Here is a 19,799-nt window from a genome sequence, read left to right on the forward strand (position 1 = left end):
TAATAAATGCAAGCAAGAAATTGCCAGTACGTGTCCATGATTAATTTGCTGTTTTTGATCAGTGCCTTATAAAGTGAAAATCAGACTGTTAAAAACCCTTCCTTTTTACCTAGGATACTACATTCTTTCGAGATGAATTTGGATTGAACTTAATTTTCATCCCTTGCTCAGTAAAGTCAATTAGGAATGGTACTGGAATGTCACCAAACAGTTTAATATGCAATACCAGATATTTATTGTAAAGGCTTCAATAATGATTATGTTCCTTTGGATAAGTGCGTGCTGCAAGGCATTGTGATTTTTCTGCTCACATATATCTTGTTCAAATTTTATATGTTGGTTCAACAACACTCAAAATGAACAGATTTTGTAATAGTTTGTGTTCAGTTAGAAAATAGTTTCACAATGCACAGTGGATACACACACACACACACATCAGCATTTGCACATCAAATTTGCTGCTTTTCAAAGACATAGACTTCAGCTTCAAGCATAAGTAAAGGCTAGATTTCTCAGACGAATGTTCCAGTAAAAAGAGACTTTTACTACAGATTCCATTCTTTACAGGTAAACAGATTTTATATTCCCAAGTCACTGCTACAAATTATATTGAAAAAATAATTTTGCCTGCCCATGATCTTAAGTTTAACTTTGTAATCTTACTGACCTAGTCTACAATTGTCTGTTGCATAAGAGCATGTTTCTCCTTTAGTATTTTACTGTCCTAATCCATTATTTCAAACATAATTTCAAGTTCATATTTCTGTATTGAAAAATCAGGGCAGACCAGATCAAGGAAAGAAGAGATTAATAACAGACCAGATCTGGTTTGTAACAGCAGGTTGTTCCCACAGTTTTAGCAGGCTTTCTTCAGATATCATCATTGGGATCTCAAAGTCTTGCTATCATTGACATCCAATTTCAGATACATTGATGTGTTTTTTTTCTGACTATTTTTAAACAATGTTTCTGTTATGTAACTGCAGTCTTCTTTGTTTATGCATCCCATCCATGCATGATGCAACCTTGTAAAATTTTATCTACTAGTATTATGTGAATAAACAAAGGAGTTACTAATATTGTAGACTAGATTCCATTAATAAAAGAAACTGAAAGTCTAAAACATCTCCTGGCAAGAAGAAAACAGTAGTACTAAAATACCTTCAGTCTGAGGGTCTTCAACAAATCGCTTTAAACAATCAACAAAATTTGTCCCATTAAAAGGATCACCCCCAATTCCAACACACGTTGATTGCCCAAGGCCAACAGCAGTTGTTTGGAAAACCTGTTAATTTAAACAGAAAATAAATACAAAATACTTTAAAACAGGCTTGAAAAAGTTACAAGTTCTAGATAACTATCATGTCATACCGCTTCATATGTAAGTGTGCCAGATCTGGAAACAATGCCAATACGGCCAGGCTTGTGGATATAACCAGGCATAATACCAATTTTGCACTCGCCAGGCTTGATAATTCCAGGACAATTTGGTCCAATAAGCCGAGTCTTAGTTTGCCTGTTGAGGGCTGCTTTAACACGTACCTGTTAACCAGAACAAAAAAGGGATCTTTGGAATCATTTTAATATTAAATTTTTTTAGTAAGTTAATGATCATTAAAATACTTGTGATTAAAAAAAAGGTAATATATGCAAGTAAAATTAATGTAGAAATATTTTCAGATGCCAGTAATTGCAAGCTATTGCAAATGTTAAAAACTTGACTTGCAAGAATGATTAATGAAACTAACAGCCAACTTTAATAAAGATACTTGATTGCACATTGAATCAAATATGGTACATATTTCACATCTTGGTAGCTGAGAATTGAGCTGAGAATTTTGATGCGGTGTTATTTACCATTTAGAGTGTTCGGGACGAAATCCTAGGAGAGCTTCAGAAATGATTGAACTTACATTCAAATTCACAACAAATGGGAAGACTTGAGCAATGAGGGCAAAATGCATTATGCTGGACACAAGTTAAAAAGTCCCCAACGATATAATTAAAATATCTTATTTTAATTAATAAAATGGAGCTGGTAAAAACATGGCTCTTATCTACGGCAATAAGGCTGAAATGCATCATTCTTCTAAATGTACCCTACTTTGTTAAAATAATATTAATATCTATTCTATAATGGTCATCTTTTATTTTTAGTGGTCATCTTAGTTGTCGATTTATTTAGCTATTTAGCTTTTTAGTCGACTTATTTAGCTTCTTTAGTGCCTTAAATGAAACTATTGCTTCTTTATTAAAGACTCGTAATTAGCTTTTTATTATTTAGCTTTTTAAGCTTTTTAGTTTTCACTTAAACGACTTGTTCTTAATTTAGAACGTCATCTTGTCATCTCTATATATACAGTTGTATATTGTTGAATAAATTGATCCGATTATTTTGAGCAATCAATTTTTCATGGTATCAGAGCGGGTCGATGGGATTTTATAAGATTTGGCGAGATTTTTTAATAAAAAAATTAAAAAATTTGTAGGCCTTCTACCTGGAATATTTTTCCAGATTCTTTTTAATCAAATTTTTGTTGCAGTTTTCCAAGGCGGATTTTTGTGGATCACGTTTGTTTGCAGGTCTTATTATTCTGAGATTTTCAAGGGTTTTGATTTTTTTTTTAAATCACACCCTGTATTTTCTGAGACGAGCGTTTTCTGGATAGGGCACGGCTAAGGGTTTTTGCAGTTCGCGACTTCCTTTCTGGTCGAGGGTTTCTTGGTTTTTCTGTGCCTTCTTTCCAAATTAACGGCTTTGCAAGTCCACGAGGATTCTGATTTTCGTGCTGGGTTTGTGGTCGCGATTTTCATTCTTTTGGCCCACGAATTTTCGCGTTTATTTCCCACCCTTCGCATGACCTGCATGCGCGACAAGTCATTCTCTGGATTATTTTCACGGGACTGTTGTCTGCAACGGGTCGTGTTTTTTTTTTTTGGCGGCAATGGTTTATGGCATTTTCTGCAGACGTGATTTTGGTGGATTTTTTTTTCCGCATTTTTTTTTTTGGCAGCAGCACAATTTCAGCAGGATTTTATCTGTGTTTTCTCTGCACACGCTTTACGCGATTTTTCAGACCTAGGCTTTGCGATTTTCGCGTTTTTCTGCGGACTCCTGTGGCAGTGACGGGATTTTGTGAAAGATTTTTAAGAATGATTTTCTGTGGATTTTCTGGGCTCACAGAAAAAATTTCTGAGTCATTCAGATTTCATGCTAGGGCATCAATAATGATTTTTTTTTAAATCGTATTATTTCCTGTTTTATCTGATTTTTTAAGCAAAATCAGATGCTTTTTTGTCTGCAAGAAATTTCTTTTTTGAGTTTTCCAGAATTCTGAGTCTTGGGTTTTGTGCCCAAATTTATGCCTTGGGTTCCGTGCCAGCATTCCATCCTTTGGGATTTGTGTCAGTGTTCAAATTTGCAGGAAATATTAATTTCTAAGTTTAAACCTCGAAATTTGTGCATTGGGGTTCGTGCCTCGAATTCCACTCCACGGTTTCAGACTTTTTGTGCAGCTGCATCTATTCTGATTTTTAATTAGCTTCTTCTGTCTCCTGCCTTCACTAGGTTGACCACATTCAACCTCAATTTCCGTGAGAGCATCTTTGACCAACGTCATATTGGATCACAGTCAGAAGTTCAACAGCTGCAACAACACCCGACCCAGAAAAAACGTCATGCAAGCTTTAAAAGTGAGTTTGTTTTTGTTTTTTTGCCTTCATTTGGCGTGATTGAGGGAGTGAAATATCTCATGAAGGGTTTTTTTGCCAATAGAAAAATAACACCCGACACCTATATAAAATAATAAAAGTATTTTTGGCTGCCCCTTGACCCCAACTTGGGGGCACTGCCCCCAAACCCCCGTCGAAAAATATAGGGGGAAACTGCGCTGATGGAAGTAGTGAAAATTTATCCTCCGAGTCTGATTAGGCTCCATATAACAACATAATTAACATTGAAGAAATCTGGGTATTTAGATTTAGTATTTCAAATTTCAAATATTGCGCGTTTGTAAATCATATGACATGTGTAATGTTTCAATTATAGCTCTTATGTTCTCTAAATGCATTAATTTCTTTATGTTTTTTTTGTAAAACTACGGTTTTTTTTTTTTGCCGAGTCCTTGCCGAGTCTTTCGCGAATCTTTCACGAGTCCGAGTCCGAGTCCAAATTTTTGGCCTGCCGAGTCCGTGGCGAGTCCGAGTTTTTAAATAATAGCGCATGTTAACGATATTTGAATATCGTTGCCTTGATCGGATTGATTTAGGCCAGACCTCTCGTTCTACAGGTCCCAAGGTTTTCACAATTTTTTCTTGAAAATTTGTTTGCAAGGTTTTTTGCGATTTTTCCTCAAAAATCATCTGTAATACACGAAGTTTGCGTGGGATTTTTTTATTCCGAAACTTCTCAAGGTTTGACAATTTTTCTGCTTTGTTGCATTTAGTTTTGGGTCGCACTGCTAGGGCAAAAATCTTCAACCATGGTATCTTGCAGTTTGTTTTGGAGTTGCTGGAGCAAACAATGCTCAATACTCTTCTACAAAAGGGTTTGCTGATTTTTCCTCAAAATCATGGTTTCAGGCTTCAGTAATTCGTGTGTGCCAGATCTCTAATTCGCGTGTTAGGGCTACATTAGCTTGGATGGCTTTTGGTACTCTTGGTCATTTACATTCTGTCTCCTGAGAGGGTCTCCATAGCAACAAAGTGTTCTTTCATTTGTGATCAAAACACCTACTGTGTCTTTTGTAGGGTATTGAGTACGATGACCATTAGGGAGGGTGTTAAAATAATATTAATATATATTCTATAATGGCCATCTTCTATTCTTAGTGGTCATCTTAGTTGTCGACTTATTTAGCTTTTTACCTTTTTAGTCGACTTATTTAGCTTTTTACCTTTTTAGTCGACTTATTTAGCTTTTTTAGTGCGTTAAGTGAAACTATTGCTTCTTTATTAAAGACGCATAGTTAGCTTTTTATTATTTAGCTTTTTAAGCTTTAGTTAATATTTTAAGCTTTTTAGCTTTTTAATTTTCACTTAAACGACTTGTTCTTAATTTAGAACGTTGTCTTGTAATCTCTATATATATCGTTGAATAAATTGATTTGATTATTTTGAGCAATCAATTTTTCATATAAGTATTGAAAGACGGATGCCTTGGTTAAAACAGCAAGTCATATTTATCTGCCGCAATGAGACTGAAATGCATCATGCTTTTAAATGTACCCTACTTTTAAGTATTGAAAGACAGATGCCTTGGTTAAAACAGCAAGTCATTTATAGAACAGAAATGGGCAACTCTAAAAACTATATCAACTACCACCAATTAGTCTTTAATCTTTACAACATAGAGTCAACTAATCCATATGGTCAACAAAATACATACAACTGAAATTATTTTTGTGCTTAATAAATATTAGTTCCTTTCACAAAATCAGTCAAGGAGGCGGAAATGATTAGCACTTTGTTTCTGCTTGCCTTTTTTATTACTTAAATTCTAATTGCCTTTCATAATCTGGAGCATTTTTACTGTAATATTTCTCATGTAGTTAGTTTTAGTTTTATTTTTAGAGTCACATTGATTTAATACTTTTGATCATTTGTGGACATTGATATTTCTTTCCTTCTTCCTGAAATTGTTCAGACAACCACAGAAATGTACTAAGAAATCCCCTCTATGGTATGAACTATGAAACAAATAGAAAAAAACAAGCATTTGAATGAATAGAAAATACAAAAATAAAAAATATAATTGTAATTTACCAACAATCAAATAGGAACTCAAGTTCACAATCATAAATATCAGCCATGAGGAGTACACATGCAAATGAAAGCACGAAAGGTACATAAGTATGTTGCTTTGAAATCACTGCAAATGAGAAAGACGGTCATGCTATAATATTACATTGTGCCCAACCTTAGTGAGATAAGTATTAATATACCATTTTTTAAACATTGAAAACAGTTCTGAAAGATGATTATACAAAACTAGTTTCTACAAAAATGCACCAAATAAAACAAGAAAAGGATGTCTTTTCTTGGTAATTAATAACAATCAGAATAAAATGTGTTATCAACCAAAATTAGAAATACTCTGTTTTACTGACATTAAAATTAAAGAATCTAAATTGAACAGAAGGCAGCAACACTAGATTTGACAGTGTCCTAATACTTTTCCCTCCAGTGATGTCATGACAAAACCTTTTTGAATATGTAGTAATTTAAACTAGAATCTCATAGACCAAGGAAAATTAAGAAAAGATCACATAACTAATACAAAGTCATAGATTCTTTTACCATGTCATGCTGAGGAATGCCTTCAGTAATGCAAACAACCAAATCCAACTCAGCTTCCATTGCTTCCAAAATAGCTGCAGCAGCAAATGGAGGGGGAACATAAATGACGGATGCACTTGCCTTGGTTTCAGCCTTTGCTTCTGCAACACTGTTAAAAACCGGAAGACCTAAGTGTTCTGTTCCCCCTTTTTTGGGAGTCACTCCACCAACCTACACAAAATGCATAAGTAGATAATATGTCATTCACAGAAATTCCTTCTTCAAAAGGCCTTTAAATAAGTTAGATTACGCATTTGACAGGAATGAAAAACTTGCAACATGTATGCAATAATCTAGGCAAGAATTAAAGCAACAATGACCAATGATGCATTTCTTCGAGAAAGCACCTTCTAGATTCATGTGGTAGCTACTAATGGGACATATAAATAAAATGAATCCAAACCAAAGGCATCACATATTAATGAGATCGAGCTAAACAGAACATCTGTGACATGAAACAATCATTATTTTTTTGCGGAATGGGTTTGATCTCTACATCAATCTTCTTTGCATTGAAAGCACACATTATACTATGAATTAACGCACATAATATTAATATGGTGAAAACAGCAATGTAGTAGTCTTTTAGGATAATATTCCTATGAGGCTATGACAACCACAACACTGGCCAAGATATCAAGTGCGTATAAAACTCTACCAACTTGCAAGGAAAGAGAATAGGAGAGTAATTACAGCTAACAGAGGGTGGAAGAGTCATTGGTCTATGGGACTAAACACAAGGAAGGACAGTGGATTAGGAAAGAGATCAAACCACAACATGACAACAATTGGCAAGAAAGAGGCAGAAGTAAGGTCATAAGGAATTGGTAGATATAGATGAGTTAGAGCCAGAAGGCAATCAAAGTTCAGGAAAAACTCTCTGCCAGTGGATCCCATCCTTATTCTTTTGGCATATTCCATTAGCTGAGGATTTTTTTCCACTATAATATCTATCCTTGCACTATTATTGGGGAATTTTGACAAAAATCTGCAAAATATATCCTGTTTTCTTAACTTTTGAAAGAGGTCTTCATGATGTTCCTTAAATGAGTAATCTTTGAGATGGTTCGTGATCTTGGTATGTCTGATTTTCCAGTTTTGGCTGTTATATGGTTCCACGAGACAGTCTAGGATCACTTCAATACAGAAAATGGATTTGTCAGATGATATCCAGAGCAATTTTAGGGATTAATGTTAGGTGCCTAATTTTCCAACCCTTTTTGAGTTTTGCATTGATGAGCTCTCATCTTTCCACAAAAATTCCCCTTATTATAACAATATTTGCTCATCATCAGGTTCTGAACTCACTTCTATGGCTGATCTATTATAATACCACAGACAAAAAAAAATTAATGCCTTCCCAGAGACTCAAGATGGTCACTACCATTTCCTTTAGGATTCTTGAAGTAGAAATACACTGATCAAGTCCTCTCATTCTATCCGATGAAACAGTGGTCCTATATGGTGTGAACCAAAATCTTAAAAAAACAGCTAGAAGTCTATTTTAATATAGACAGACAACAAATTTAAAATTTATCCTAAATAACAAAGATGTTGTAACATTGCCAGATCTCTTATGATATAATCACCCAATATATTTTTCTTCTCTAACAAAGACTAACCAGCAACTGAATTAAAGATTTGAAACTTGAAGTATAATTTGAATATCTGATTTCAATTTTGGCTTTTTTTATAATTTTATTTTTATTGTTTTTAGACCAAAATCTCAAATCGCAGAAAGTGACTCCAGTATTGAGAAAGCAAAGGAAACCAACAACAAAGCCTAACAGAAGAGCCCAAACTGAACTTTATTACAGCAGAAATATTATTGTTTAGAAAATACATGAGACAAAAGAAATGAGAAACTTTTCTAGAAACTTTAAGTATGGGTGAAATCAAGCCAAGTAACATCCATGAGCAGTTTGGATTGGTGAATGAGCAGTTTGGATTGGTGAAATCAAGTCAAGTAACCTCCAAAGGCAGTTTGGGCCCTGAACTTGACCAAGGACTAGTCTTTGTAGACCATCTATATACGAACATTCCAAGACATTCCATTCCTCCCAGGATTACAACAATTTTATAATCAGACTTTTCTGTAGGAACATAGATGATTGTAAGTTCCTCATTAAAAGAACATTATTACTATCTCCCTATGACACCTTACGATAATTCTAGCACCCTCTTTAATTCTTTGTCAATTCTGTCTCAAGACACCACAAAAACGCCATTGTCATATGACATATATTTAATATATTTTCTAGTACAAGTAAATAATTTTATTTTTCACCCTAGATATTGTTGAAAATATTAGCTAAGTTCGGATATCTGATTATCGAACTTTGATGTTAAATGATAATTAAATATATATATGATATCTCAATGTATTTGCTAAATGGGCTGGACCCAAATGTAACGTGGGAAAGGCAATTCGACGTGTCATTGGGCTGGGCCCAAAATGTAACGTGGGAAAGCAATTCGATGTGTCATTGGGCTGGGCCCAAAATGTAACGTGCAAAGGCATGTCAATAACTATTGGTCTGGACCCAAATGTCCAACGTGGTAATGTGCAATAACAATATAACATAATTTCAATAAATAATAAGTATTGCAAGCCGACCTAGATGTCTACCGCCAAAAGGAGGATATAAATATAACAATTTCAAGATGAAGTAAAATATATTCATTATTACTTGCAACTGCGATCTGCACTCCTATCTTAGTGATCTGCTCCTCCACTTTAGTGATCTGCTCTTCTACTCTTGGCGAATCTGCTGTTCTACACTTGGGCGAACTTCAAGGGCATTGTTAAGCAAGGTTGTCAAGATTGTTTATAATTTTGCTCCAATCTGTTGAAGTCATCTTCTGCTGATCTGCTCCCTTGGTCTCCTACTGCTGGTTAGGGCAGCATCCTCCATCTTCTTGGCAACTTGCTGTTTGGACAGCAATAAGAGATAAGTCTGTTATGTTGTAATTGCCTACCATTGAGATAATACATTATATAGTTTACGGCTGGGTTTTTCACCTCCAAGAGGGAGGTTTTCCCAGGGTATTGGTGTCTTGTGTCTTGCATTTCATTACTATTACTGTTTATTCACAGTCTGATTATGGTTAATTAGCTTGTTTAACATCTGAGCACTTAAAATTAATATGGTATCAGAGCTTTTGGTTCATTGCATAGTCAGATTATTAGTTGCTCTTCACTTTCAGTTTGTTGTTTTAGTCTTGCAAGATGGTTACAGGTCTGAAAGTAGAGGATAGACTTGAAGGTGCCCTAAATTTCAAATCATGGAAGGTTCGTGTCCCCCTTGCCCTTGAAGAGTTAGAGCTGTTACAGTTTGTGGAAGATACGGATCTGACTGAACTTTCGGATCCGGAAGAGCTAAAGCAATTCAAGAAGAATGCTATCAAAGCAAAGAAGTTCCTTATTGATTCCGTGAAGGATCATCTTGTTCCAGTCATCTCCAAATTGAAGACAGCCCAAGAGATGTTCAAACATCTAGAAGGGATATATGAGATCAACAACATCAGCCGGACACTCACATTGAGGCAGCAACTTCTTCAAGTCAGAATGTGCAAAGGAGATTCAGTCATGTCCTTCTTCATGAAGATTTCAGAATTGAAGGACCAACTCAGCGCCATTGGAAGTGAGGTTGTGGACAAGGATATTGTCATGATTGCGTTGAATGGTCTTCCTGACTCTTGGGATTCTTTCATTCAAAGCATAAGTGGAAGTGCTGAATTCCCTTCCTTCAATCGCCTCTGATCAAATTGCATTCAAGAGGAGTCTCGCCTAGCTGCTAGAGAAATGCATAAAGGCTCTCATGGAGGAGATCAACATGTGCTTGCATCTCAACATGTTAGAAGGAAGGGAGGCCATTGGAAGAAGAACAACTTCAAAAGAGATAGAGACTTCAGACCTCCAGCTTTCGATTCAAGGAAGAAGCCAAGGGATCTTTCACGTGTCTGTTGCTTCAGATGTGACAAGTTTGGACATAATACCAAAGAATGTCAGAATTCGCCCCTGCAAGGGAGGCCAACCTGAATGAAGTTGCAAACTCGGAGGATAATGAAGACTATCTCTTCATTTCTGCTTTGTCCAGCAATGTGCCAACTGATAGCAACACTTGGTTGATCGACAGTGGTGCATCTAGACACATCACGGGATATCGAGAGCATCTCTCAAACTTGATGGAGAAAGAGTCCAATCTTCATGTGGTAATTGGTGATGATGCACAGTATTCGGTAAGAGGATTTGGTAGTACTTCTTTAAATTTAGAATCTGGTATGTCCTTGCATCTTAGTGATATTTTATTTGTCCCTGGAATTAAGAGGAATTTAATTTCCATTTCTGCCCTAGAAGATAAAGGTTATCGAATAGCATTTTCTGAGGGTAAAGTACTTGCATGGCCTAAGAAATCTAGTATTAAATTTGCTCGTGTTATTGGAAATAGATATGATATTTTGTATAAGTTTTCAGCTAACCCCATTCGAGCACTCATTCATGAAGCTCCTGAATCTAGCGAGCTATGGCATAGAAGGCTCGGTCATCTTCACTATCAGGCACTTCCTTCACTTAAGAAGATGGTTAAAGGTATGCCTAAACTTAATCGATCTCATGATGATTCTTGCAAAGGTTGTGCACTAGGTAAGAACACTAAAAGTCCATTCCATAAAAGTGAAAGTAGAGCTAAGGAAAAATTAGCACTTGTTCATTTTAATCTGTGTGGGCCTATGTTTGTTCCTTCACCTAGCAGATTTTTATACTATGTTACATTCATAGATGATTTTTCTAGAAAGACTTGGATTTACTTTCTAAAATCTAAAGAATCTGATGAAGCGTTAAGTAGGTTTAAGGAATTTAAAGCTCTAGCTGAAAATATGTCTGGCAAAAGAATCAAAGTGTTAAGATCTGACAATGGAGGTGAGTACACCTCAAGTAGCTTCAATGACTTTTGTGTAGAAACAGGAATTAAGAGGGAGTTTTGCGTTCCCTACAATCCTCGGCAAAATGGTGTAGTTGAACGAAAGAATAGAACCATCGTTGAAGCTACTAAAGCTATGATTCACGATCAGGACCTACATATCTTCTTATGGGCTGAACCATCCAAGACTGTTGTGTACATTCAAAATAGATGTCCTCACCGTGTCCTGAAGAACATAACTCCCGAGGAAGCTTTCACAGGAGTCAAACCAGATATCAGCCACCTAAGGATCTTTGGAAGTCGTGTCTATGTTCATGTGCCAAAGGAAAAGAGGACTAAATTAGAGCCTTTCGGGAAGAAGGGTATCCTTGTCGGGTATAGTAAATCCTTCAAAGCATTTCGCATCTACATTCCTGGTCAAAGGTACATTGAAGTAAGTAGGGATGTTACCTTTGAAGAAAATATTGCTTTCAAGAAATCTAAAGGTTCTCTTGTTGAAAATGATAAAGAAGTTAATGATAATCAAAATATGGATATTGATATTAACCCTGAGATTCATAGGGCGCCTATTGAGCCTCCTGAACGTATTGAGCATGATGATCCTCCTGAGCCTCTGGTTCCAATTGATGGACCTAGAGATATTGCAGTTAGCAAGAAAAGACCACTTTGGGTTAGAAGCACAATTCAAGATGCAAAAAAGTTTGCAGCTCCTAGTGGCACTTTCAGAGAAAGTAAGAGAGCTCAGAAGCTCTCCAACTATGCTGCAATGATGTGCAGCATCATTGAGGTTGAACCTTCCAACACAGAAGAAGCTATGAACCAGCAAGCTTGGAAGTTAGCTATGGACGAAGAGTGTCAATCCATCATCAAGAATGATGTCTGGGATGTTGTGCCTAGACCTAAAGGTAAGTCTATTGTTTCTTCTAAATGGTTGTTTAAAATTAAACATGCTACTGATGGTAGTATAGAGAAATATAAAGCTAGATTTGTAGCTCGTGGTTTTTCTCAAAAGTAAGGCGTAGATTATGAAGAAACATTTGCTCCTGTTGCTAGATATACTTCTATTAGAACTATTATAGCTATTGTTGCAGCCAAAGGTTGGAAATTACATCAAATGGATGTAAAGACTGCCTTCCTTAATGGTGTTGTTGAGGAAGAAGTCTATATTGAACAACCTGAAGGTTATGAGATCCACAATAGAGAAACTCATGTGTGCAGATTGAAGAAAGCTCTCTACGGCCTCAAGCAAGCTCCTAGAGCTTGGTATGAAAGAGTTGATAAGTACTTAGTTAGTTTATGATTTTATAAAAATGATGTTGACCCTAACATTTACTTTAAAATATTTAATGGTGAAATGCTAATTCTAGTTCTATATGTTGATGATTTATTTCTAACTAGTGAAGATAGTCTCATCATTAGGTGTAAGAAAGAATTAGCTACTAAATTTGAAATGAAGGATCTAGGTCTAATGCATTACTTTCTAGGGTTAGAAGTGTGGCAAAGACCTAATGAAATTATTTTAAGTCAAGGAAAATATACTACTGATATATTGAAAAGATTTGGTATGATGGATTGTAAACATATGTCTACTCCTATGGAAACTAACTTGAAGAAGTTGAGTATTTCTGTAGCTAACTCTGATTTTGCAGAACCCTCATAGTACAAGCAGTTGATTGGATCCTTTATGTATCTAGTCAACACTAGACCAGATATCTGTTATGCAGTGAGTGCACTTAGCCAATTCATGAACCAGCCAAAGCATGTTCACTTGGTGGCAGCCAAGCACATCCTAAGATACTTGCGAGGAACTATTGGCCATGGATTGAAGTATTCAATCAACACAGCAATCAACTTGGAAGGCTACTCTGATTTTGATTGGGCTGGAAGTGTTACTGACAGGAAAAGCACTTCAGGAATCTATTTCAGCTTGGGTTCCGCTATGATCTCTTGGGCCAGTAGGAAACAGTCCTCGATTGCATTAAGTACAGCAAAAGCTGAATACATTGCCTCAAGTGTGGCAACTAGAGAAGCAGTTTGGCTTCGCAAGCTTCTTGCTAGATTGTTTGGACAACCATGTGAATCCACTGTTACTTATTGTGATAACCAGAGTTCTATTAAAATGTCTAACAATCTAGTGTTTCATGACAAGTCAAAACATGTGGAAACTCATTATCACTATATTTGTGATATGGCACAAAGAGGTGCTATCCAGCTGAAATATATCAGCACTGACGAACAGGTTTATGATGTTCTCACCAAGCCTCTAGCTCGGGTGAAGTTTGACTACTTCATAGAGAAGCTTGGAATGGTGGAGAACACAGGATTGATTGAGAGGGAGTCTCAATCTTAGTAATGCAATTCAGTTTGCATCTTCCACCCTCTGCGGGCAATGCAAGGTGGAGTCACCCTCTACAGGCAATGCAAGGTGACAGTGTATCCTTCTCTGGGAGAAGGCGGAGGTGTAAAACCTCTTCCACCCTCTGCGAGCAATGCAAGGTGGACATCATGAAATGAGTTCATGATATTTATGTGTTTTTTGTTGCAGGTATACTCTATGAAGTTTATACATTCACTCTTGCGGGCCATGCAAGATGAAAGTCATGAATGGATCATGACATGTGGCAGTTATCCTCCTTAGCTAAGAGAGAGTGTTGAAAATATTAGCTAAGTTCGGATATCTAATTATCGAACTTGGATGTTAAATGATAATTAAATATATATATGATATCTCAATGTATTTGCTAAATTGGCTGGATGAAAGATCCCTGATGGATCTTTTAAGCTGACAGGCTGTAATTTTTAATTATTTATTTTAAAATAAATTCTTCCTGTTTATTAAATGATCTTTCAGAGAGAGACAGAAGTTGCAGAAAGGTTGTGTCTTTTGTTTTTGTTTGTATTTTTCCAGATATAGGTAAACGATGAATAACAACAGCAGCAAATATGAAATAGGCTGGAAAATAACGTGCAATAATATAATATTCAGCCAATCCAGAATAGCTACAAATCGTACCAGGCAAAATACATAAATGATATGCCAGCAAAGTATCTACCAACCAGAACAATGTTGTCGGCTGCAAGAAAGACCATCCACGCACAATGAAAAGAGATGGCTGATGAATACCAATCAGCAACCCACGTGCCAGCTGGAAGGAGGCCGTACAGCTGCTGCAGTCACGTCCAGGCAGCCAAGGAACCGTCACGTGCCAAGCAATATACCCAACATCCAAAGCCAAAGCTCTTCCAATGCTGAACTTGCACTCCAATCAAAGTCTGAAACCAAATGAAGCTGCTGAAACCTTCTATTGGGGTTTGCGTCCCAATATCCAAGCCCTGGGGTTTGCATCCCAGTTCTCCAGAAATCGCTCCTCAGAGCAAATTCACAAATGCCAAGTTTGAAGATGTAAAAAGATAATAAAATAATGAGCCAACATCTCCTTTTATCTCCCTCTCAAAGCTACTCGAACCCTAAAGGGAGAATATGCTTTTAACTTTATTAAATAATGGCATATTCTTAATTAAAAGGCCTTTATGTATAGGAAAAACACCCCTTTCGTCAAACAACAGAACTCAAGGTGCCAGAAGGTCTCCGAATGATGAAAATAAGTTATAATAATTCAAGACCTTTCCAACGAGCCATAACACATGCTTGCCTGACCAGAAGAAGCCAAAATCCCCTTATTACTCCAATTAGCTATATAAATAGCTTTATTTAATTAATAAGACGCTAACTTAGGAAATATTAAAAATATATCCCAAATAGAGTTATAATGCTCATCTGACTCCACAAGTCTAAAACGGAGCCCACCACCTGTCTATGACTGTTGTCGGAAATCATGGATCCTCGAGGAATCTTGTCCCTAAAATCTAGGGATGCTCCTAGAAGCTAGGAAACATACCCAAATCTCCTGAAACTGAACCCAAGGAATAGTCTCATGGTAACCCAACCCTGGGTACTGTCAAATCCTCCTAAATAGTAGGAATAGCCTCCACAAAAGAAGGAAATGCCTCCTAAAATTAAGGAACTGCTCCAAACTGGTCCACTACTGCCAAAATACCAAATCCCAAACACTAAATATCCTCTCTGAGTCTCTATCCACCACTATCAGCCTACAAGACCCCAAAACAAGCTGACTCACATGTCTCTGCTAGACAGAGCTAAAGAGGGGACATGACACTGGACCCAAATGTAACGTGGGAAAGGCAATTCGATGTGTCATTGGGCTGGGCCCAAAATGTAGCGTGCAAAGGCATGTCAATAACTATTGGTCTAGACCCAAATGTCCAACGTGGTAATGTGCAATAACAATATAACATGATTTAAATAAATAATAAGTATTGCAAGCCGACCTAGATGTCTACCGCCAAAAGGAGGATATAAATATAACAACTTCAAGATGAAGTAAAATATATTCATTATTACTTGCAACTGCGATCTGCTCTCCTATCTTAGTGATCTGCTCCTCTACTTTAGCGATCTGCTCTTCTACTCTTGGCGAATCTGCTGTCCTACACTTGGGCAAACTTCAAGGACATTGTTAAGCAAGGTTGTCAAGATTGTTTATAATTCTGCTCCAGTCTGTTGAAGTCATCTTCTGCTGATCTGCTCCCTTGGTCTCCTACTGCTGGTTAGGGCAGCATCCTCCATCTTCTTGGCAACTTGATGTTTGGACAGCAATAAGAGATAAGTCTGTTATGTTGTAATTGCCTACCATTGAGATAATACATTATATAGTTTAAAGCTGGGTTTTTCACCTCCAAGAGGGAGGTTTTCCCAGGGTATTGGTGTCTTGTGTCTTGCATTTCATTACTATTACTGTTTATTCAGAGTCTGATTATGGTTAATTAGTTTGTTTAACATCTGAGCACTTAAAATTAACAGATATGACCAACAATTCATCAATAAACATCAAAAGACAAGGGGCATATGAAGAAGTCCAAAAAATTTTATATCTTGTAATGTTCCTTCATCCTCCACACATCTATGCATTGATACATGTCTTATGGCAGAGTGTGGCAACATACAGCTTTCCACAACATGATGTTAAGAACTCTTCTCAAGTATAGAGATCACGTGCAATCTACATTAACAATATCCTTTGTCATTGATTGATTTTACAGTCAAAGTCTACAATTATCTTTATATTGTGATTGTTATTATGATTTCCTTCTATAGTTCTGCTTATAGTTATAATACATCTGAATTCCAACAATTTAGGTGTTATCCTTGAGATATCGATTGGCATTACTCTATTTATAAGAGCATTATTCGTACCTAGATTCAATGTTTCTCCAAGTTTCCAGGACAGTAGGGCAGGTTTCCAGGGGCAGCAAAAAATTCCAAAATTTTGGGGATGGTAAAATATGTGCTTTAAAAATTCCTAGAGGGGCAAACATTAGCCAAGTGCTCACTTTTATGATAAATCCTACACCTGAAGGGTATGTTCTCATAGTCAATGGGTTGTTCCCATTAAATTCCTTACATGTTGGCGAAAAGACAATCAAGCTGCGCTTTGTTCAGGTCCAAATGGACACATTTTATCGCATAGTTGGCACTATTGGGTTTCTTGTAAAGCCTGAAGTTACTTATATATACACACACATACACACATACACATGCACATACATACATACATAGATACATATATATATACCCACACAAACATGGCTGCTACTACCTTGTTCAAATGCTCCTGATTTTCCCTTGCCCTCACAACATTTTTCTTTGCCCATTCAATTTTGTGAATCCCATATTCTTCACCTGTGGTATTCACGGCATCAAAAAATCCTCAATGCACTTTCAGATTACTGCAAATGAAGCTCAACATAATTCCAAAGCAATTTGCACTGGGGGGCCCTCCCCGCATTTCTGCATCCTAGGAATGTCTTCATCCCAGAAACATGGTGATTTTAGAGGGAAGGTGGGAGAATGTCCCTGTAGAACACCGCCTGGATCTTAGTAAGAAATGTCATGTTCCAAGAGGCAACTCTTTTAATTTCCTAGTAAAAAAGCTCAGAATATCCCATAAAGATCTTGAAGAGGTTATTCATTATAAGATTCCTGTAAGCCCAAATGCTGATCATTTGCAGATAGTAGGCTGCTTAATATGATAAAACCTTCCATTGCTGGGACCTTTTCCACAATGCTAAGAAAGTTACCCTAACAGACCTTTTGTGAACCAAAATCTGAAAACAGGTTGATAGTCTATCACTATTTAGAAAACTATTGTATGCATTTGTTTTAAAAAGTCTGATGTATGTTGTAGTACTGTAATGCTATTATATCTCTGCTGGAGTTGTTTGTTCTTTGACTGCAAATAAGCCAGAGTTGACTTAAGATCTGAAAAACTGAAATTTAAATCTATCTCTTAGAATTTTAAGACCCGAATCTGAGATTTCAAAAATTGGAACAGCAACAGAAACCAAACAGAACTTATTACAACCCAAATACTAATTTATAGGTAGCACTAAAGAATTTTTTGTTAAAAGACTTCTTGAGAAGGTATGAGGGACAACTAAGGCCAAGTAACCTCCAAAGGCCACAAGAATCTTGCTTTGGCCAAGGACTAGTGTTCCTCCAACTAACCACATGCAAGGATCATAAGACATCCCTTTCTTCCAAGGTTACAATTTTAATAAAATCTGATTTTTCAATAGTGGAATGGTATATGCTTTTATCTTCCTTGTTATGATAATTCATCCCAACTCCATATGACAACCTTACATGCTTTATCACTTCCTCGTTTATTCTTTGAAGTCCCTTCAACACCTATAACGCTTTGTAACATCATCATTGTTCATTGTCACTCCTATAAATAGATTCCTAGGAACTTCGTTATGATCCCTATGACAAAAAAATTGACAACATTCAGAACATTCTTATGACACTTTAATGTCATTATCCCTTGACTCACATGATACAAAATGTACTTTCTAGAACAAATAAACAATGACTTGTTTTTCCCCTTAAATATGACCTACAACCATAAGAGTGTCCCATCCTTGAATTGATTTTCACTCAAGGGATTACAGAGCAAGAACCTGGCAAATTTCCACACATTTCTTCTGCTTTGCTTAAGGAATATTTCTTTTTCAAATGGCCAAAAACAATAATCTAGTAGATTCTTTTAAAATAATGTTCTGATAGAAGCATATCATGTGTATGTTTACAAGAGCTTTAACAATATATGCCCCTGTTCTTGGCTACATAAACAAGAAGAACATTATAATCAACTTTCACCTCCCATGTAGGGGAGTGTATCATACAATTACCTGCTCCAACAATGGTTCCTAAAAATTAATAAATTGTACCTGTGCAAAATATGGGTTGAATCTAACGCAATCTAGAAGGAAGTTTGATATCCCTTTCTTTTCTTGATATATCGCCATCTGCCAAATCCATAATCACTAACTGCAAAGTTTGAGATGGTTCAACAATTGCTAATCCATGGAAGACAATGTAGAGGTTCAACTAGTTCTTCTTTACCATGTGAGACAACTGTTTCAAACTTTCAAGTGCCTTTGTTCTTCTTTAACAGGTTTACTTGGCAATCTACACCTAGCCATTCAACTTCAAAGCAAATCCATAGAATGTTGTAAATAAATGGAATTATCTTTCAACTGTCCAACCATGATTTCCACTCTAAATGAAACGGTTGCATTTTTTGCCTCTTTTTTATTCAAATACAGTTCTAGAAGGACATCGGTGGCATACATTGGGGGTGCTTCTCATAATCATTTCACTTTCTTTGCTGAAATCTCTTTCCCATGGGCTTTTTCAATAGCAAAAACTGGAAGATGATGTTGAACACAATGGCAGTTATTTTCAAAAGCGTATTCTTGCTGTCCGGATTTTGGGAAATCTCTCAATTCTCTTCCCAAAAACAGTTTATTTGAAATCTTTCGTGCTATTTGGTTGCTAGGGTTTCTTGCATTGGCTGACACATAAACATATAAAACACCTGCAAGGTGTTTTCAATACTGCTCAAACCTACTCTAATGTGAAGCTCAACCACTCGTGCTTTCAGTTCAATTTTCAGCCCCATGAGACTACTTTGTGATATCACAATTCGGCATATAATTCTCTATGACTAAAAATATCTGGGGGCATAGACTTGCCGATGGTAATGCAATGCGCATGGAAAGTACACGGACAAAACAACGCCCAAGGCATTGTCCGGGAAGAATTTGCTCCCAAACAATTTTTTTGAAAAAACTCTGATCAACGGGCAACTTGATGACCACCAGCACTATATATACCCAACATGGAATGTGCAATTGTGATTATGGAAGGTTTTCTCATATATAACTAACTGTTTCAAGGCAAGGGAAAAAAGAGGCAGTTGACTACCTCAAAATCCATTTTTTGAATTTACCGGGTAAAAAATTCATGCATTTGCATTAAAAGCCTCAGTTCAATGAGATCGTATTCAAAGGACATGATCTAGAATTGTGTTTTAAAAGCAGCTAATTCCAAATTTAACTCAAGCATAATCTGCAACAGCCCAAGGATTATACTCGTTCTCTCTCGTTGAGGAAAAC

The 19,799-nt window shown here is 36.5% G+C and overlaps 1 protein-coding gene across 2 annotated transcripts in view; it reads right to left on the bottom strand.

The window, feature by feature from the left end:
* LOC131040646 (succinate--CoA ligase [ADP-forming] subunit alpha, mitochondrial) overlaps positions 1-19,799 on the bottom strand; it is a 55,697-nt gene that overhangs the window by 35,065 nt on the left and 833 nt on the right. For both annotated transcript variants that reach the window (XM_057973602.2, XM_057973601.2), the window contains exons 2-4: positions 6,298-6,507; positions 1,372-1,542; positions 1,162-1,285 (exon numbers count right to left, since the gene is read on the bottom strand). In XM_057973602.2, the coding sequence (XP_057829585.2) occupies positions 1,162-1,285; positions 1,372-1,542; positions 6,298-6,507 (505 nt within the window). The remainder of the gene's footprint in view (positions 1-1,161; positions 1,286-1,371; positions 1,543-6,297; positions 6,508-19,799) is intronic.

Source organism: Cryptomeria japonica, chromosome 1 (genome assembly GCF_030272615.1).
Source record: "Cryptomeria japonica chromosome 1, Sugi_1.0, whole genome shotgun sequence".
In the NCBI taxonomy this organism is placed as follows: Eukaryota; Viridiplantae; Streptophyta; class Pinopsida; order Cupressales; family Cupressaceae; genus Cryptomeria; species Cryptomeria japonica.